The following is a 21,206-nucleotide window of genomic DNA, read 5'->3' as shown; positions in this document are numbered from 1 at the left end:
CTTCCTTTGCTTCCCCCTTCCCTCCTCAAAGTCTAGTACAAGTCAAAGAGCCAACAAAATTGAGGTCACTGGAGAAAGAGTTTGAAATTTTGAATGATTTTTATTAAACACCATTAGTCTACACTGCACAGTTAATGAAACAGCAAAGCTCCAATCTCTTAGAAGAACGATGATTGATCATGGATCGGAAAAGCAGTTCAGTGTCCCCTAACCCAATGTGAGCCTGAAGAATAATGATTCATTAACATCTCATGTCAGAAGCAGAAAGGGGCAAGAACTGCAGCCTGGCCTGCAAGGACTTCCCTACCCTCCACCCCCCCCCCATCCCCACCCCCCTCCGCCCTCCCCACAATGCAATTTTCTTTGAGTCGATGGATTACAGAGGAAAATGTGATGCTCTTGGTAAAGAGGGCTTCTAGATTTGCAAGGAGGAGAATGGAAAGGGAATTACTTTTTCTTTCCCTGAACACATCAGATGGTAGGATTAATGTCTGAGACCAGCCTATCCGATTAGCCTCCTGCCAGGGTAAATGCCAATTATCGATACACAGATGCCATCTTTGCTGTTGGAGTTTGCTAACACCAAAGAGAAAATGAATCAGGGTTTAATTATGAGAATAAGGCTGTGCGGGTGGAAATGACAGACAACAACAACAACAACGACAACCATAACGACGAAGAGGAGTTTAGTCTGCCAGTTGCGTAACAGAGTAGTGACAACTGGCTCGATATTTTTCCCCCACAGAATTGAATTCAGGGGCACTGAATTGACCCATTCGTTTGATATCGTGCAGCTACGTCTCGCCACACAGTTTCTCAATGGGGATAGTGATGCTTCTCTAAGCAAGCAGCTCATTGCCTTACTGAGTAGTCCTACCCAGTGAACCGGTGTGAGTCTCCCACCTGCCAACTCCTGCAGGTGAATTTTATCATGTCTGTTGAGAAGTACGTGAGGGGGAAGCCCTCACAGCTAAATGGATCCTGCCTTCAAAAATGCTTTCCAACTTCAGACTCCAACTTCAACCTCCGGGATGCACATCTGAACAAAACAAACTGTGAATTAGACAGCTTTGGGAAAGATGACAGAGCAAGTATCTTTCCAACGCACTGAGCGGTGCAATGTCCAAATGCAAATCCATACACTTGGAAGCTCAACAAAACACATTTTAGCCAATGGTTTCTAATTTAGCAACTTGGTTATCGACTGAAGATTTGAATCTTTTGATGTCAGTGTCAAGTCTTTTAAAAGTTAGCAGCAGCTAATCTGCTTTTCCAATTATGTCATCCAAATATAAAACTACAAGTATTTTCCCAATGAGATTATTAAGTAATTAACAGTCTACAGGCTGGCTAACAACATGCTTACGGCTAAATTCTACCCCGAGGACCACACTAGTATACTCTTTTCAAATTAATCCTACCTACCAAAATCAGACAGTAATATGACAAAACCACTAAAAAATCCAAAGTTAATTAAAAATACAAAGCCAAGCCAACATCCTAACACAAACTCGTCAAACCCTTTGTGGCTGGAGCTTGGGTGACAAAGGAAGGCATAGTGGTGGCCCCACCTGGGTCACGTTGCAGGGCTGAGATCCTTCTGTGTACTCGCTCAGGTTCCCGTTACTCTGCCCGTCGCCCTACCTCTGTGTGCTTATTGAGATGCGTCTCACCAAGCCTCCGTCAAGGTCTCGAGGCAGGATCTCTCACCGCCATCCACATGTCCTATATCCCTCCCACAAACTGGTACACTGAAGAGATTTACTTGACAAAATATCTCAATCCCTCACATCGCCGCACGCCTATGACACAGATCACCATTTACAATGTGATGAATACAGTGCCTAGGAAACAGCAACAGTCCTTAATCGTGAAACCGAAAGACGTCTCATCTCCGGGGATAGGAAGGCAATTCATCCTCCATGTTTAATTGGTTTCTAAGCTGCTTTACAAATAGGTCTACTAAATAATCAGGTGGTGATCCTGAGCTCAACTGTCAGATGTGATCATCGTGCTGCTGATTTGGCACACACTTTACAGTCACCCACCAGAGGTGACATCAGGCAGCGGGATTCTCTGCTGCCTCCCTGTTGTATGTAAAGTAGATAAAAGGACTCGCTGAAACTAGAGCTACGAGTCTTTCATCCATCCACGAGGCGAGATGCTCGTTTCTCTTGGAAACTGCCCCTCGGATTCTAACATCTAGTTTCCGGAGAGTGAATTTCAAGAAGAATCTACCCCTAAATCCATGATGGTCTAGGATCGTGGTTTAGGCTGAACTTACAAGTCAAGCCAGTGGGCTTCATTATATATAGTAATAGTCAGGCCCTCTACCCGGTAAGCCGTGCAAAACAAACAGAACTTGGGTCACTGAAGCCATCAGCTGAAATTTTATATGTGACACCCACCTTGGGTGTTTGGAGTCTTTCGTATTATTATTTTCCCCATTTAAGAGGCTCAGAGAAGATTCTCTCCGGTTTCATTTGTCTGTGTGCATGTCTGCAGGTGTGTGTGTTGTCGCGGACGCTGCGAATGTATAGCTCAACCGCACCGGGAGCGTAGAAAGTTCTGGGTTCAGCTGCTGGGACGCTCCCAGCAGTCATCTGGCAACGTGGCCTCAGCCATTGGAGTACAACTTCCACAACCTCGTTATAAAGCACAGGGTCTTAAACTCAAAGATGACCAGGGCGGAGCTCAAGTCTGGCTCTTTTGCAACCTTGACAATGATGAGAGTGCAGGGCGATCCCTTGCTGTTCCTGTCACAGACTTACAAGACTTGCTTTAAAAATCATACAAGTTTGCACCTCTCGTGTGCCCATGTATTATTTATCTGGTCATCACTCGGTGAACAGAATTCGATAAACTCAACAGATTAAAGGCGACGTGGAATTACATACCAGCAGGTAAGTATAAAGAGCCGACATATGAATAGTGTGCACTATGTGTGGGGGATTCTTCTGGTGAGATGGAACACCAAAGATGATATTTACACTGTGATGTTTGGGGACATAAAATGAATGCAGAGGATCAGAAGGGGTGGGGATAGTTACAAGTGATGTAGAAATGTCTCCAAATTAGGTGAGCTGTTCCCAATCTTCAGGGATCTTTCAAAGAAAGACACATTTTGTTCCGTTGTTGTTAAAAAGCTAGCCAGTATTTAGAGAGTTGAGAGTTTTCTCTGGAATGTTCACGAAAATGATTCCTGTTAATACAGACTTGAATAAAATCAGTGATTTCAGTATTTGAGTCAAAGGCTAATGAGGCCAGAAAAAGGAAAAGGAAATGAAAGATCAAAGAGAAGAAGAAGAAGAAGAAGAAGAAGACGACAAGGGGGAAGAGGAGGGGGAGGAGGAGGAGGTGGGGAAAGAGGAGGCGGAAGAGAAACACTGTAAAATAGAAAATGCGGCTTATAATTGGCAAAGTCCAGATTTTAAAGTCACTAGGAGGCAAGCTGTATATTCTTACTCCTAGGTAGTGATAAACTTGACTTCTGTTTCCAGAGATGTGAGCAAAATACAATAAAAATATCCTGCCAGGAATGGACGTGCCTACCAACTGCAGAACGGCAGAGGTATGGGTTCCCTGGACATTTCCAGACCTCTCCTAATCTCTCATCTCTAAAACTGGAGGGCAGTATTTTGGCTCCTAGGGTGTGCACCCACTTAACTGCCCCTCAAAAGGAGAGCTTTACACAAAGAGAATCCCAGGTGAGGATTTACACTTTAGAAATAAATGTTGCCACTTCATCTCATTAAAATTTTAAAAATAGGGCATCAGGGAATGGATGCCAGCAAGAAAAGTGCTCTGGTTGTATGCCACGGTATTGTTGAAGAGTGGCATTGCTACGCTCGTCTATTTTCTTAATACTCTTGATTTTACGATGTTGCTACAACATCTAACCAGTGGGTTTTGACAATGAAAATTCTCACCTGGAGACTGAGTCTGTGGGAACCACAAAAGTTTAACAACGGATTCTGAAATACGCTCTCTTCTGGACATAAGAGTAGAGTTTGGGGAATGGCTAGTGTTGAAAATTTGAATCTTTGTAGGTCCTTTGTGTCTAAGATCATATATATATATATGACATCTCATTTCAGTTCTCAGGAACCTGTTATCATCACAAGTATTTCCCATTCTTTGTTTTGGGTAGTGTGGTCTTAAAACAATACTGTAGGGACTGTGTCATCGTATCAAGCACAAAAAGATGGTGGGATCTGAGAAATGCATACAAAATACTGAAAAATGACTAAGTAATAAAACATATACCGCTCTCAAGTTGTAGTGTCCACTTACAATGACTTCTGTTTTTCACAGGTATCAAAAGAAGTGTAAAAACAAACAGAATCAAAGAGAACTTTGCCAAATGAGTGGAGTTCCACCAGTGACCGTTGGTGCTCTGGTAGAGGTAGAGTGATGGGTGGTGATGCTGGACATGGGGGGAGCACCCACTACAACAAATGGGCATCGATGCGCAGCCAACACAGTCCCTGGCGAACGTAGCGGACGAGATTGGTCATGCTGCTATGCTGGGTCAGGGGCCCCATCAGTGTGTCCAGATCGCCAAAGAATTCTGAAAATCAGAGCAGACGTTGGTCAGGCCTTTAAGGATCATCTCAGCAATATGCGCCAGATTGCGTACGCTGCCTTCACGCACCAATGCAACCACATGGATGCCGAAAAAGTATTCGTTGTTCATTCATTCATTCATTCATTCATTCAACAAAAATGTACAGACTACCTCCTGGGGGCCCAAAGCTCCACAGGTATAGGAGGCAGTATTATTTTAATCTCTAGGTAGATCTAAAAACTCTGAAGCATAAATAATGTTTGTATGTGTTACTGGGATTAATAAAGCACAATTCCATTTAAATCTGTTGATTCCTGGTAAGTTTTTTCAAATCACGATGTATTTTCTCAGACAGATAGCAGATTCTACAAATACATTATAATCCTGTGGAGGTTTGCGAGGTATACACACACACGCACACACACACACATGCACACACACACACGCACACACACACATCACATTATATACAAAAATGTATTTGTCTCCATATTTGTATATGTTCATATAATAAAGATACATAACATTTATATATATTGAAATATACACAAAATACATAGATAAAATAAAATGTATTTAAATCTATTTTGACATCACATATACAATTTATATTTTTAGATATTATAAATTTATATTTAGACGGAGGTCCATATACACAAAATGGTAGGGAGCGATGGTCGATAGGGTATCGAGCTGTTTGCCACTGCATGTATTACTGAGTTGAAAGTATTCTCCTGTCCTTTTGTCTAAATGAACTGAGTTTACCGATTTTTCTCGGCATGATGCAGACACAGCCAGTGAACCTGGACAGCAATTATAGCCATTGGCATCTAACGCTAAATAAATGTCTAGGAGGCATCTGATGGGGTAAGTCTTATTACCAATTCCTTTAGGGAAGGGAGGCGACCTGCAGATATCTGTCCCTCACAACTCCCACCTCACCCCCAAGGACGTGGATGGCAAGACTACCCGGCTGATTTCCCTCCAGCTGATTGGGAGAAGGGGCAGTGCTGAGACCACACTGCTAACCACGGAGACTGCAGTTGTAGACAGTCTGCTTTGGAGCGGGGTGGGAGGTATGTGGAAAAGACTAGACGCCTTCATTTGATTATGTGATACTTTTAAACCTGTACTATGCAATACAAGTAACTTCTGCTGATAAAGGAGTAAATTATTTTTGGCATCTAAAATACATTGTTACGTAACACAATATTAAGGGAAATGCTCAAGGACCTAGTCATTGTTGAGTGAACGTGAGCCGCGTGTGAGGCAGGACACCCCCTGGGTGTTCTCTGTACAAAGCCCACTGTGGCATTCCTAACTAGATACCCAGGTCACCATTTTCATGACTGCTTCAAGTAAGCATCTGGGGAGGTAGGGAACAGGGTTCTAGACCAAAGGCCTATGTGGACAAGACAGAGGGGGGAAGGGTCTCTGACTCCACGCAGTCAAAAATGACAAGCGTGTGGAACTCAAGGCTTCAAACAGGAGATTCCAAACTGGGACCTCTCCCCAATCCACTGCAGAGCCCGAGGCCAGCATTAGCCGGGAACATGTTCTTTCTGCTGGTAGAGTGCAGAGTCGTTTTGATTCAGTATCAGGCAGGGAACTTAACAACTCTTGACACACTGTGCTAAGGACAAGATTAGCACCGTTTCCCTTGAACATCAGCACAGCCACCACATCACTCCTGGAAAGTTCTGCAGTTAATTTAGAAGGAATTACTTTTAACAGATTTTGAAAATGGATGCAATTATGACGGCAATCCATAAATATCGAACTGCCCTCCAGTTACCAATACAAAATAAGATAGAGAAGAGTGGAGGCGGACAAGCTACGCAAGCCTTAAGATGCTTATGCTTTTGCTTGCAGTTCTAGAACTCTTGGATGGGCCTGGCCATCTGGACCAGTTGTCTTTGGATTTTCATAAGCGTAGAAAAGTAGAGAAGTTAAGAACTGCCCACTACTCAGGTAACCGAGGGCAGGAGTTCTCTGAAGGTGAAGGGTTCAGACTCTGGAATCACACGGTTCTAGATCGAATTCCTGCTTCCAACACTAAGAGCTGCGATGTCATGGGTGAGCTTCTTAACCTCACCGAGTCTCAGTTTTTCTTTATCTACAAAACAGGGACACATGAGGCAACAAATGATACAGCGAACAGCACAGTGCCTGGCATGTAGAAGTTGTTGCCCAATTTCTTCTTGGTTACCAATATAACCAATACATGTAAATAGTCCCAGGGCTCGGTGGGAGTGTGTAGCTGGGCTGTGGGTCGAAGTCTCAGGTTACGGAATGTGCTTTGAGAGCCACAGAATTTTTGAGTCATATAGATACATAATAACATGGAGTAAGAGAATAAATATTTGTTGGATCTCTTCCTCGTACCTGCCATTTTACACTAGCTGCTTTATACATCATTATATCCATTACAACAATGGAAGCTAGGAAGCGGCTCATGGATTTCAGCAACTTGCCTGAGGTTGCCCAGCACTGCATGACCCAGGCGGGATTCTAACTTAAATCACCAGGCTTCACAATCTGTACTCCCAGTCCCTGGCCACACGGTCCCACTGCTCTAAACTGCCGGGCGGTCTCTGCTGTCTGATTCTGAAAGGCCCGCATCTGCGCCCACCTTGACCGTGACTGCTGGGCCAGAATCAGCCACGTCAAATAAGTGGCCAAACAGCACTGGCTCAGTCTCTGGTGAAGCAGGGTCCTCTCCGAGTTTGTTTGTAGCAAAAGCCACGTGTTACCACAGACACAACCTCACCTTTCCAAAAAAAAAAAAAAAAAAAAAAAAAAAGATTAAAGCTGATGACAGAGGCCAACAGGATCTTAATTAATTTGCAAATCATTCTTTTTCACTTGGCCTCGGTTTCTCTGCACTGATCCTTACCACGGGGTGAAAATCTGAAACAGTCATTTGCCAACACATCACAGCTCAGATTAGGTTAAGCTTTGAAAGAGGAAAAAAAAATCCCAGGGTTTTTGTTCACTCTCTCAGCAAAAAACTGGTCACCATGTCAGTCCTGAGTTAACCCCCCTCTCCTCATCTACACCCTGGAAGCCCGAGAGACAGAAAGATAAGGCCACCATGGAAAACTCTAGCCCTTCGGAGCACGGTTGACTCGACCGTGGTCCGCGGACGTGGGGGGAGCAGACACGCATACCTTTGTTCTCTCTTGTCAGTTTGTCGGCCATGTCCCAGTGTTCGTAGCCCCGTAACACGTTGCTGGTGATGTTGACGTGGCTGGCGGCCATGTGGTGAATGCGCTGGGGGATGGTGACCGGGCCGTTGTTGCAGCTGCCCATCGCGTTGATGGGAGAGACATTGTTGAGAGACACCGGGGAAGGAGTGTTCCTGGGGAATGGGGAAGAGACGGGCCCGGTTAGGCTGGCCGTGAAGAGCGACGGCAGGCTGCCAGGCCTCCGTCACCACACCGAGGCCTCACGGGAACATCGCTGCCGCCGTGAGGGTTAGCACGGTGAACACGTATGAAGCTCAAGTGTGGCGAAGCTGGTCCTCAGAGGACGCCCTGGAGCTCCTGCCAGCACATCCGTTTGCTCTAGAGGCCCAGTGTGGAGAGTTTACTTATTATCACTGCGTTCCAGCCTCGTCTGACCAGCCCACACGCAGCTACGGTGCCAGGCTCCGGGATGAGCCATGCTTCTCCTTTTCTAACTCAGTTAAACACTGACATCTCACTGCCTCCTGCAGACTCCATATGTACTGCTACTTTCGTTTTCAGCTCCCGGAGAGAGCTGGGTGAATGTTTCTCTGGCATTAATTCTATCTACCAATGTAGCTCTGACTTTGAATATATTAACACGAGTTGTGATGTTTCAGAGAGAGAAACGGCTCAGGGCTACAATGATCTCTCTACCTGCTGCCAGAATGGCTACTGGCATAGGAACGACTGGATGCATGGTGTTGGGCTATTATCAGTGTTTTGTGGAAACCAGCGTGACAATTTGCTCCAAATACAGTCACCACAATAAACAAAATGCAGTTCCTCAAAGCCCCCTCCAGGAGCAGTCTTAGGGATGCTGGAAAAAGTAAGATTCTGAGTATCTCTTTAAGATTCTGGAAGACACGCTACAGGGATGGCTGTTAATTGCTGACCATTCACCCGCACGCTGTTTACAAAAAGTCTTCGCAGTTCCTACTTCGGGCAGAACCAATGTTTGGATAGAAGTTTTGGTTTAATTCTTTAACGTCAGCAACAAGGAGTCACCTGCTGTCTGCACATAGCATGCAGGGCCTGGGTGGCTTCCTGGACGCAGGAGCGAGGCCTGTGCACACCCCTGGCCTTCCTATCTGCGCGCACAGAGCAGATGTGCAGCCTACACACGGGATTTGGGGGGACGGCCATCGCAAAGTACCAAAACGCTGGAGCGCTGCTAAGCCAATTTGGGAACAACTCATCCTGATGTGCTTGCCTTGAGACTCATGCAGGCTGTGCTGAGCCATGTGAAAGCTTTGGTCCATTTTCTGGAAACAGAGTGTATCTTCTGGTATGTTCTAATATGAGGGGGAAAGTGGATCCCCACACTTGCTGTGCACTTGTCTGTAAGACGGAGTGAAGGTTTCCTGCTCTGTTTACAGTTTCTGAGATCTTTTGACACTTCTTGGTAGAAAGATTTATCCTCCAGGGAGGGGTGGGGTGGGGAGACAGACGTCCCAGCTAAGGAACCTAAGCCCAGAAGGGTTAACTAATGACAACGTAAGGCAAGAAAAGAATATGTCCTCATTCGTAATCGCTGGAGGAACTGTGTGGTGCTGGGGACAAAGTACGTCCTGGAGTCCCAGGACGCCTGCATTCTAACCCTGGCCGTGTGCTCCCAGCCATGCCCTTCCCCTTGCAGAGCTGTTCCTTGACGGGAAGAAAAGCCCCGATTCAGTGATTTCCAATCATGTCCAGAAGTCACGGGGGGAAACACATCATGTCAGTTTACTTTGTACATTTTAAAAAGGACTTTTTAGGGGCGCCTAAGCCCGGGTGGCTCAGTCAGTTAAGCATCGATTTCAGCTCAAGTTATGACCTCATGGTTCATGGGTTCAAGCCCCACATCGGGCTCTGTGCTGATGGCTCGGAACCTGGAGCCTGCTTCAGATTCTGTATCTCCCTCTCTCTCTGCCCCTCCTCCACTCTCACTCTGGCTCTCTCTCTGTGAAAGATGAATAAGCATTAAAAAACTTTTAAAAAGTAAAGACTTTTTTTAATGTTTATTTATTACTGAGAGACAGAGAGAGAGAGAGAGAGAGAGCCACCTGGGGAAGGGGCAGAGAGAGGGAGACACAGAATCTGAAGCAGGCTCCAGGCTCTGAGCCATCTGCACAGAGCCCGACGTGGGGCTTGAACCCATGACCTGAGCTGAAGTCGGATGCTTAACCCACTGAGCCACCCAGGCGCTCCAGTAAAAAGGACTTTTTAGTTGATAACAGTGAGGTGCTGAATGAGGGGCTTTCTTTGCTTGTTACTTCCTACTTCCTTGTCAATAACCAGTAGAGGAGGCAAGGAGAGCCAGTGCATGGGTTTGCTTTTGGACATGGCTGGTCTGCCGGGTGGCTCTAGGACTGCCATCCTGCCGAGCGGATCTGCCTGACGCACCGTACTAATGAAATAATTCAAACCTGCCTAAGGAACTGTGACCCTGGCCACAGGAGCGTGATGCCACACGCATCTCCCGGGGAGGGGGTGGGTGGCCCTCCAACTCCAACTCGGCTCTCGCCCCCTGCTTGGGGTTCCTTGTCCTGTTCTCTTTCTGTGGGTCTACCTGTAGATCCTGTCTTTGTCTTCACACGTTCATGGCACACGCAAATGAGCGTGCACCTGCAGGCGCACACCTCCCGCCATTAGCACACGGGTCCTGTCCACCTGTCTGCCACGCTTGCCCTCCCGCTGTTCCTCAGACTCATCAGGCGCCCCGCCCTCCGGAAGGTGGTTACTGTTCCTCTGCCTGGAATGCACTTCCCCGGGTATCTCCATGGGCTGCTCTCCATGATCCTTCTTGAACATCCCTGTTCAAGACCACTGTACTGCTCCCCGCCCCACCCCAGACGAGCTTTCTAATGCCCCTTCCTGGTTTCCATTTGCTCTATGACATCTACCACCGTTTTTGCATGCCGCGTATTTTCTCCTGCTTTTCTCCAGCAGAAAGTGGCCTCGAGGAGGGCAGGGATCTTTGCCTGTGTCACCCAGCGCTGTGCCCTGCATCTAGAACAGTGCCTGGGGCACATACTATGTACTTAAAGAATACTAGTTAACGAAATGAATGAACTGTCTTCCCACCACCCCTCTATCATTAGTTAGCATCCAGTACCTGTAAGAGGCTCTGGAGAGGGTAGAACAACGTAGAGCACAAGGAAGGGGGATCATGTTTATCAAGTGCCTGGCAGGGCGTCCCATCCATAGTACGCACTCAGTGAACACTATTTACTGGGTGAATGAAGAATGAATGGCCCTTTAGCGGAGACAGCAAATAGTCTGGGGGGGCGCAGACCCATTCCTTTCTGACAACTGAGGGTAAGTGCCTCCAGTGAAGTGTCCCCCAACAGTGGTGGGCGCTCCAGGGGTGCGACAGTGTGTGCTTTCCGACTCAAATGGTAACCGCGACACCAAATACTGCGGCAACGGCAGCAGCCAACGCTTGTTAAAGTATCTGTGTGCTCAGATATTACCTCTCAGCCTCAGCAAAAGTTTGCCACGCCCCGCTCCATAGCAAGCAGATTTTTCTTCTGCTTCCTCCAACAGCTTCCTTGCAATTTTCTCCCCCAGCCTTCAAGGTCAGGGGTTGCCGCTTCCGGAAGGTGCCCCGCGACTCCCTGTGTGGTGCCAGCCACAGTATGTTCTTTAAGTACATAGTCCTTTGCTGAGGAAGCCAGGCTGTGGTCTTGCTTGCATACGAGAAGCCTTCCCTGACCATCTAGGGAGGTCCAAGCTCTTTCTCCCTTGGGCTTCCACAGAACTTTCTTCCCACCTGTCACCTTCCTGGGCTGGACCGTGTGCTCCTGGACTGCAGGCATTACATCGAATTCAGCTGTGTCCTCAGCCCCTCATACGGAGACGCGCCCCAAGTGCTGAATGAATAGGACGTAACCCCTGGGTGACCATTTTGAGTTGCCTCACTCAAAATTTCTATGGCCTACGAAAGGGAGCGTGCTCTCTTCAGACAGAAGCTGCTTAAAACATCCTTTCAGGAGGCTTTTAATGTGACTTCACAAGCTTAGGATGTGTTTGAGTTCTTTCGTTTCAGAATTAAAAAAATTGTTCTTCCCCAGAAATCCTTTAATGGCTGCTTACCTGAACTTGCCCTTGCTTTACCCTGTGCTCAGAGAAAATAGCTTTCTCTGGGCCTTTCAGTGGTTATTTTTACTTTCCAAACTTCCAGACAGAAGCATTCTTTTGCTTTTGTTGTTCGATATAAAAGTAAGACTTAATCAACAATTTAAAGGATACTTCCAATACAGCAATTGAGTTAATGGGCAGGTTTTAATGGGTCTGTTCCCTCCGTCTGAATGTGTGAACGATCTCAGAGCAGAGTTCACGTCCCACCGCTCTGGGAGTGCGCTTTGTGGAGATTTATAAAGTGGCAGAGGAGACTATTTTACTCTGGAAGAAACGTATGGATCAGAGATACCAGAATTGGGAGATGATGAAAAATGGGAAAGAGTGTCTCTTTGTGGAAGTTGCCCCTCCCACTGGGGGTGGGAGGTGGGTCTGTGGCGGCGAGGGAGGTCCGGGAATCAGAGGAAACACTGATGGTCAAGCACAGAAAGGCAGCCGTGTGGCCAGGTCCCAGGCAGATGCTCCAAACCTCCCTCTTAGAAGGTACGTGTGTTCACAGGGGCCTCGGAGGCTGTCGGGTCCAGCCCTTTCATCTCAGAGAGAAACACGGCCAGTGAGGGGGAGGGGCCACTCAGGCCACGGGGAGCTCTGGACAGTGGGAGGGGCCCAGGACCCGCTCCAGGAGATTCTGACTGCCACCTGCTGCAGGGAGACCGGGCGGCTCGCGGGAGTGGGTGGGTCCATCGAGCCTTATGCCAGCGGTATAGCAGGTGGTTTTATGTATTTTAGGTCAGGCTGTTTTAGTATTAATATAAAAATCACCACGAAGGCTCAGATAATTGGCTGACTGAGTGCCTTCACGTTCTCAGCACTATTATGCCTTTGGTTTTATTAAACAGCACTTACTATACATCAATGAATATTTCATTGGTCTTTCATTACTGAGTGAATCATTGAAAAATCACTGCCGCGGAGTTAACTTTACCCTGCCTCTCTTGAAATGGCATGGTGCTTGCCATCTCATTAACAGATATTTTTATGGCCATAATTTGGCTTCAAGATCACACAGTTAAAGAAATTTGGAATGCCACCATGTTAAACTTTTCTGTCTGGCCGTTAGCTGAAAGCTGACTAGAATTTCGTGGGCACCAAAATTACTCTAGTCTCAGAATTGACCTGTGCTCCTGAGCTGTCAATACAAAATATCTGGGGTCTATTAAGTCCCCTGAGTTTCTGAAAAAGCAATTTTCATGAGATACTTACTTTCCATTGCCTACCCAGGGAGACGGTATCTGAGCGACTTTTGAAGCATTTTGCTACAAAAGAGAGAGAGAGAGAGAGGGATGTAAGGACATCTATTTTGTGTTTTATTAATTCAGAAACAGATGGAAGTGTGATTTAGAGTACATTAATATTGATTGCAGCATTTCGGGAATGCACACTATGACACACACTCGATGAAAATAGCTGGTTAGGATAATTAGTGGGCTCCAATCAGGACCATGAAAGTCACTTGATGAAAGATCGTATACACTAAAAGGCCCAGTGAAATCAGACTCAGTTCTCCAAGAAGTGGTTTAATTATCCTCATCTGAAATTTATTCTGCAAAACAAGCTCTTCAGAGTGCTGGCAAGCTTTTCTCCTGTAGCTCCCCTGGCAAACTTGTTCCCTGGGAGGCGAGGTGGCCCGTAATTTCTGCCATCCCAGGAAGGTGCCGGGAGGCAGCAGCGGCGTTGTGTGGTCAATTCGGTTGCGAATCACCTTGATTTGCTATCTTGACAGGCCAATCCCTGTTTGGCAATGCAAGTGGCCCAGGGCCGCGCTGCCTTGGGACACTAAAGCATCCTTCTCTCTGAACGGGACGGGCTGGTCTCAAAACCGGGCCTTCTGCATTTGGCGGAGCACACACTTCGCGGCTCTCAGCACCACCGCCTCAGGACAGTGGTCCGGCTCATTAGAATGACCTCCCCAGGTCAGAGCCCAAGGGGCACAGGACCAGTACCCCCGGGGGCACTGAACCCGACTCAGGCCGGCGTTTGCAGTGTCAAGACCGAGCTTACGCTCTTCCATTGCCTCCTGGGTTCCGGCCCAGCCCCCTTTGCAAATGGGGTGCTGGGCAGGGTGGGCATTTTCAGGAGCCCAGTGAGCACGCAATACTTCTCTGGAGAAGTTTTAATCTAAAAGATTTTAGATTTTAATCTAAAAGAAGTTCAACACGCTGCTGGAAGAGCGACTTATTTAACATCTGTTTGGTATCACACTTGGGGGGATGGGACCCAGAAGTCTGCTCTCACAAGCCCTCCAGGGCATCTAAATGCCCACTCAGGTTCGACGACCGCCTTTCTAGAGCACGGCTGGAGACCCGTGGACACAGGAAGAGATGGGCAGCTGTCGTGTGCCACCTGTTCAGCTACGTGAGCACCAGCTCCACGGCACGGTGAGGCCTTGGCGAGCTTGCCCTCTTCCCCACCCTAGTCAGCGTCCTCACACAGCTGTGCGATGTCACTCATGGGACTCGGGTGACGCATGTGAGGCCATGACTGGATTCATTTCAAATAACTTCTTTGGTGCAATTTAGTCAAGCAGTCTCATGCACTTGGCAGAAATAATAATAATAATAATAACAACAACAATAATAATAAAATCATCCTTCCCTTTTATGGCCGGACCAACAGGAACCTTGAGCCTTCTCCAGTCTAAATCATGGTCAGTGTTGGGGGGCAAATGAAGCAGAAGCTTCACAGATCATCGAGCCAGTGACACTTTAGAGGCCACACTAAGCATCAGGCTGGTAGTTTTTATCTGGGCTTGCTCTACAATTCTGGCATTCTCTTTGCAGTTAAAATACCTTTTTTCTTTTTGCTTGCAAATTAAAATTTCCAGCTCCCTAGATGATGGGTTTCTTTCTTTCTTTCTTTCTTTCTTTCTTTCTTTCTTTCTTTGTGTGCTAATTTATTTTGGTAACCAAAGCAATCAGTTGTTTTAAAGTGCAGCCACCATACTCCAAGACTCCCCACGGCCAAAGGGAATGGCTATCCCCCCAGAGCCTGGGGTGGCTGCAGTGACTTCTCTCACTGTTGAGAAACTTCGGGACTGGTCGTTCACTTAACACGGCACTGGTCACAGCCACAGTCACAACCTGTGTCCCCTCGTGGGTCCGCCACGCACAGTGGGGGAGAAGGCATCGTTTCCCTGACTGCAACCAGGAAGATGCGAAGTGCCATTTTGCTTGGACCAAACCTGAGCTCTCTGCTGAGCCCTGAGGGAGAGGCAGGAGGGCCACGGCCGGTGGGCATGCTAGGTGAAGCCTTTGGCAGCAACGACCTTGACATTTAATAACATGCCTGCCGCGTCTCATTAGTGATTTTATTCACTCGGTACTTACAAATTATACAAAATAAGGATTACCTTAAAATATTCCATCAGTGATCTGGAGTACTTCATGGCATGGTCCTTCTTCAGCTTAAACATCCGCAAGTAGAGAAGTGATAAACATCTGTAGCTGTGGTGATGAGGAAGGATTATGTTAATGCCGGTGCGTAATGAAAGCTACACGTTGTCAACAAAATGCTGATTCATAGTTTGTGGTTCCCCTCCTACGGTTCTTGAGGAACACCAGTGCAAAAAGAAAAATTTTCAAAAGAGAAGGGGTAAGCATTAAAATCCCATCTTGATAAGGCTATAAATTAGGAGAGTAAATGTTTAGTCAGCGACTGAAGAAATCCATTAGTTATCCTTTAATAGTTTAATGGAAAACAAGAATAATGATCTGGGGTAAGCAGCTTAAGTCGATCTGGAGTTTTCAAATCCTTCTGTGACATTTCAGCTGTTTCATAGCCTCCATGAGACTTACCATAATACTGCCAGCTTTTTGTCCCCGTCCGAAGCCAGGGGGCTCGCAAAGTTCTTCAGTCTCATCGCGTACCTTTGGAGAGAAAGAACAAGCTCGAGTGCCATCTGTGTGACCCCTCAGAAGCTCCCATGCCTCGGTGCCACATTTGCTCTGGGTGGGAGAACGAAAGCACGGGCGAGAGCACGCTTTCCTGGACACGTGCAAAGTGACGATGGACAGAGTGACATACAGAAGGGAGCTCTGGAGAGGTCAGCTGAAGCGGGAGCCCGTGTGCCAGGGCAGGGCCGTGGAAGGTCTGCTAAACGCCGGCAAAGGCATAAGAAAGAACGAAAGCTTGCCATTTGCCAGAGACAGACAAATTCACTCGTATGTGGAATTTAAGAAACAAAACAAACAAGCCAAGGGAGGAAAAAAGAAGAGAGAGAGACACAAACCGAGAAACACTCTTCACTCTAGAGGACAAAGTGATGGGGAGGGATGGGGAGATGCGTGGAAGAGGTGACGGGGGATTGAGGAGGGCACTTGTGATGAGCACAGGGTGACGTATGGAAGTGTTGGATCACTATACTGTGCACCTGAAACTAATAGGACATTGTAGGCTTATTAACTGCAATTTATTAACGGGCAGAGAGACAGGGAGACACAGAATGTGAAGCAGGCTCCAGGCTCTGAGCTGTCAGCACAGAGCCCGACGCGGGGCTGGAACTCGCGAACTGTGAGATGGTGACCTCAGCTGAAGTTGGATGCTTAACTAACTGAGCCACCCACGTGCCCGCCAACTGGAATTTAAATAAAAACTTAACAAAATAAAAACAAGTGCTGGCAAAAGGTTGTTTCTAGGACCACTCTAGCTAAAGACATTCCTGGCTTGCCACGAGAGGTGGCCACAAATGTCAGTCTCAGCTGACTTTATGACAGACAAGGTAAATAATACACGACTCTGTGTGACACGGGCATGGGGAGCCCACAATCACGCAGTGAAAGAGGTCTTTTCTAATGGCTCGGCTTTTGAATATATTCTTATACAAAGTGGTTTTGTTTTGTTTTGTTTTTTTGTTTTTTAAAAGGAAGGTTGATTTCACAGCATTTGAAGGTCTAAGTGCCCTTAATTTATAGTGCTGGTATATTTTCTCTTTCCTTTCTCTTTAATTGTTACTGTTCCACACTGGGGTGATCAAAGGTTGAGCAGCTCTCATTTTTTTTCTTCTAGCTGAGCACATCCCATTCTGGGCATTTAGACTCTTGAAAATCAATTCATTGCATAAAATCATTGTCTGAGCTTTAATGCAATTTCACAGGTACCTGTGGAGGAATGAGTAATGGAGTTCAGTGTTGCAGAAGGAAGCTGAAAGTGTGCAGGCAGCGTGGACTAGTTCTCATTTACGAGAAGGTGATGGGGAGCCTGTACCACAGACTCCCTGTTTTCGACAGCCTCTCCAGAACACCAGCACCCCTGGGCTTGCCCCCCAAGACTCGGCGCCCCGTCGGCATGCTGTCATCACCCTGCTCTCCTGGCTACCGCTCCACTTCTGCTGAGGGAACATTTTCCAACAAAAGGACCTGAGCACGTGATGTGGGTCCCTTCTGTCGTTGCCATATTAAGCAAAAGGAGTTTTATTATGTAATAAATCAAACTGTCTTTGACAGTTGGATCGCTGAAATGTCAACTCATTGTGATGCCCCACTTGTTTGCACAAATACATTTCTATTGCAGACTCCCAGGGCTCAGAGCAACTATAATTACTTGGAGGAAGAAAACTGGGCTCTCTCTCTGTGGCCAGCATACTGTCGGAGAGAGAGTAATAAAAATCTCTGCAACACAATATTATGCTACTAAAAACTATGTTCATATTACAGTCTCTCCATAATTGCAACTACTTTCAAAGACCTAGTTGCTTTAGCCCATTTTATTCTCAACTGAAATTTCTCTCTCTCTCTCTCTCAAAAAAAAAAAAACCAATTAGACACACACATGCTTTACAGAAAATATAAAAACTGTCCATGTAGAGACAGGGCACACAAAGAGGTGCATGTAAAACTGGGGTGATCTGAACAAAGTCCATGGATTTTATCGGCATTGGGGGAAACGGGAGAGTGGGGCCACAGGAACTTATGGTATCATTTCTCACAACTGCACAGGAATCTACAATTCACTCAAAAATAAACTCTAAAAATATTGACTTTAAACTAAATGTTCAGGGGCGCCTGGGTGGCTTAGTCAGTTAAGCATCTGTCTGACTCTTGGTTTCAGCTCAGGTCATGATGTCATGGTTTGTGAGTTCGAGTCCCATGTTGGGCTCCATGCTGACAGCATGGAGCCTGCTTGGGATTCTCTCTCTCTCTCCCTCTCTCTCTCTCTCTCTCTCTCTCTCTCTCTCTGTTCCTCCCCCACTCATGCACTCACACCCCCTGCCCAAAATAAATGAATAAACTTAAAAAACAAAAAACGTGCATACATTCTCCATTGACTTTCACCAGGTTCTACTGAGATATACTCCTGGGGGGAACAAACTATCACATAATGAGAAGACAACAACAGCTGTGCTTGGAAAAAAATATTTTTTGCTACATAATTATGGAAAAAGATGTGTTTTCTAATGGAAATAAATATTACTCAAAGATTCACATTGCATTTTTACCAAGAACAAGATATGTTGTGCTTTTATATTTTTAAGACAGCATGTTTTTTTTCCTAAAAGAAAATGAGTTAGAAAGAAAAATAGAGCGAGATAGAAAACACCCATAATTTCACCCTACTGCAGCTATGATCTCATTTCCCTTCCAGGTTAGTCCACAAGCAGAAACATGCTTTTCATGGTCAGCAATGTTGTGTGTATATAATTCTGCAGCTCGTTTTTACTTTAACATTGTATTATAAACATTTTCATGCAGCTACATAGTCTCCGTCATTGTTGCAATTCAATGGCTGCAAAGAATTCTGTTGAGTGTACTACAGTGTAATTACTTACTCTTCTGTGATTGATTATTTGGTTTGCTTCTAATTGTGTACTATAATATATGCCAAACTGAAAACCATACAGATAACTTGCTCTACTCTTGCAATTATTTCCTTCAGTACAGGAAATTCAAATTTCCAGAAGTTGAATTACTGGCTGAAAAGGTATGAATGCTCATTTGTAGAGGTTTCCAGCAAAGGAGAGGCCTAGGTCACCATTATTGTGTGTGTGTGTGTGTGTGTGTGTGTGTTAACACTAGGTATTAGCATTTTTATATTTTCTTGTTAATTTAAAAAGTGCCTTTTTTAAAGTCTGCATTTTTGGAAGGATAGAGAACATGAATTTTCTCCATGTTTCTTCACTAATATTGCCCCTCAATTTTTTTAAAGTTTATTTATTTTGAGATGGGGGGAGGAACACAGAGAGAGAGAGAGAGAGAGAGACAGAGAGAGAATCCCAAGCAGGCTCTGTGCAGTCAGTACAGAGCCTGATGCGGGGATTGATCTCACAAACCCTTGAGATCGCGACCTGAGCCAAGATCAAGAGTCAGATGCTTAACCAACTGAGCCACCCAGGTGTCCCGCCCCTCAATTTTTTTTATGTTTGTTTATTTATTTTGGAGGGGGGGAGGGGGAGAGAGAGAGAGAGAGAGAGAGAGAATGTGCACAAGTGGGGGATGGGAAGAGACAGGGAGAGAGAGAGAATCCCAAGCAGACTCCGCTGTCGGCACAGAGTCCGATGCAGGGCTTGAACTCATGAACCGTGAGATCACGACCTGAGATGAAACCAAGAGTCAGAAGCTTAACTGACTGAGCCACCCCAGTGCCCTGCCCGTCAATTTTTAATCCTTATAAGTTTTGCGAGAATTTTCATCTTGTGCATCTTGGAAAATCACTGGCAGCCTCGAATACACTGAGAAATCAATTTCCCCTTATAAAGCTACAGAATGGCAGTGGTGGCTTTCACAGAGCATAAAGTAAGTCTGAGAGATACTTCACATGCTTCTCTGAACACAGAAAATTGGAAGGTGGCTGCCTGGCCTGGCAAGGTGAGGCTGCTGTCCTCATAATCTCCTTACTTTTGTGGCTTTAATTTAATCATCTGATTCTATGCAAGCATAGTTTTTTTTTTTTTCTTTAGAATAGTCCACACTCTTTTGATCTTTTGGAGTGCTTTTCTGGGAAAATATGCATGCTAAACGTGTCCAGTGTTTGTCTGAAGGTTTAATTACAAGGGCCTCAGATTTGTAACCGTTTATGCAGACACATGCAACATAGTAAAAACTAGGCCCAGCATAATCAATTAATGGAGCCAGAGGTGACCCGGAAATAAGGACCTATCAGGTAAAGAACGGCTCACTCAATCTCAAAAGCAATTATTTACTCCATCCAGCAAATGATGGTGCTTTCCCACTATTCAGAAGTGGATTAAATTATTTTACAAATATCTGCAGGTTACCGGAAAATACCATGATGGGCCTTTCTTTTCTTTCTCCTTCTTCCAGGAATTTTTCTGATTACCCACAAATTCTCCTCCATAGAGACCAACAAGAGGCCGTCCCCCTGCTACCACCTTGTCTGTTTCCCTGAAATTCCAGACACATGGGAAGTTTACTGTGCACCTGTGGCCTTAAATGTCAACTCTGCGGCCCCTCCTTTTTACAATTTTTTAAAATGTTTATTTTATTCTTGAGAGAGAGACAGAGCGTGAGCAGGGGAGGGGCAGAGAGAGAGGGAGACACAGAATCTGAAACAGGCTCCAGGCTCCGAGCTGCCAGCACAGAGCCTGACACGGGGCTCGAACTCACAAACCGTGAAATCACGACCTGACCTAAGATGGACGTTTAACCGACTAAGCCACCCAGGCGCCTGTAATCATGGCCCCTTTTTAATAACTGAGGCAGAAATACTTAGAAAACATGGTATATAACAGGAGTCCCGATAGTGCCACCTTTCTTGAATTGTGCTTTGGAAAGGCAAGTGTCAATGCCAAATGGTAAAATTATCACACTTCACTTCCACCCACCACGTTTCCATTTTAATTTTATGAATGTTGCAAATTATAACACTCACATTATAACCTCTGAAGGGGGTCATTTATCAAGGCAGTGTCCATCAACTATAAATTTTCCATGACGTTAATCAAATGGTAAGAACTAATTATGATGGCTTCTAAGAAGAAGACGCACGGGACAAACCATTAGGAGGAGGAAATGATATTTTTGGAAAACATAGCAGATTCTAATTATGAGGGAGACGAGCTTAGGAAGATGGCTTTGGAAAGGCCATGAACCTGAGGAGCTCCACGGTCTCAGAGTACATGGTGTACGGAGACTTGGCTTCCAGAGGGTCGCGCTCCATCGCGTTGCCGCATTCGGTGAACGACAGGGCTGCGTCGGCGTAATTCACGGCTTTGCCAAATTTCTCAAACTGAAACGGGAAGATCGCTCGTGAGCACGATATTGCCTCTCTTCTCCCTCTTATAAAGGAGTGGATCTCAACCTGGGGCAATTTTCCACCCCCCACCCCTGGGAACATTT

At 46.0% G+C, this 21,206-nt stretch overlaps 1 protein-coding gene across 11 annotated transcripts in view; it reads right to left on the bottom strand.

Annotated features, from left to right (window-relative positions):
- Positions 1 to 340: 340 nt before the first annotated feature.
- The window catches only part of AFF2 (ALF transcription elongation factor 2), a 455,357-nt gene continuing 434,491 nt past the window's right edge, over positions 341 to 21,206 (bottom strand). For all 11 annotated transcript variants that reach the window (XM_027054786.2, XM_027054788.2, XM_027054790.2 and 8 more), the window contains 6 exons: positions 20,960 to 21,096; positions 15,711 to 15,782; positions 15,266 to 15,359; positions 13,120 to 13,172; positions 7,738 to 7,928; positions 341 to 4,570 (listed from right to left, as the gene is read on the bottom strand). In XM_027054786.2, coding sequence (XP_026910587.1) covers positions 4,449 to 4,570; positions 7,738 to 7,928; positions 13,120 to 13,172; positions 15,266 to 15,359; positions 15,711 to 15,782; positions 20,960 to 21,096 — 669 coding nt within the window. In that variant the 3' untranslated portion in view covers positions 341 to 4,448. The remainder of the gene's footprint in view (positions 4,571 to 7,737; positions 7,929 to 13,119; positions 13,173 to 15,265; positions 15,360 to 15,710; positions 15,783 to 20,959; positions 21,097 to 21,206) is intronic.

The sequence above is a fragment of the Acinonyx jubatus genome, chromosome X (assembly GCF_027475565.1).
Source record: "Acinonyx jubatus isolate Ajub_Pintada_27869175 chromosome X, VMU_Ajub_asm_v1.0, whole genome shotgun sequence".
Lineage (NCBI taxonomy): Eukaryota > Metazoa > Chordata > Mammalia > Carnivora > Felidae > Acinonyx > Acinonyx jubatus.
The sequence above is the reverse complement of the archived record's forward strand: the minus strand, read 5'-3'. Positions and strand labels throughout refer to the sequence as shown.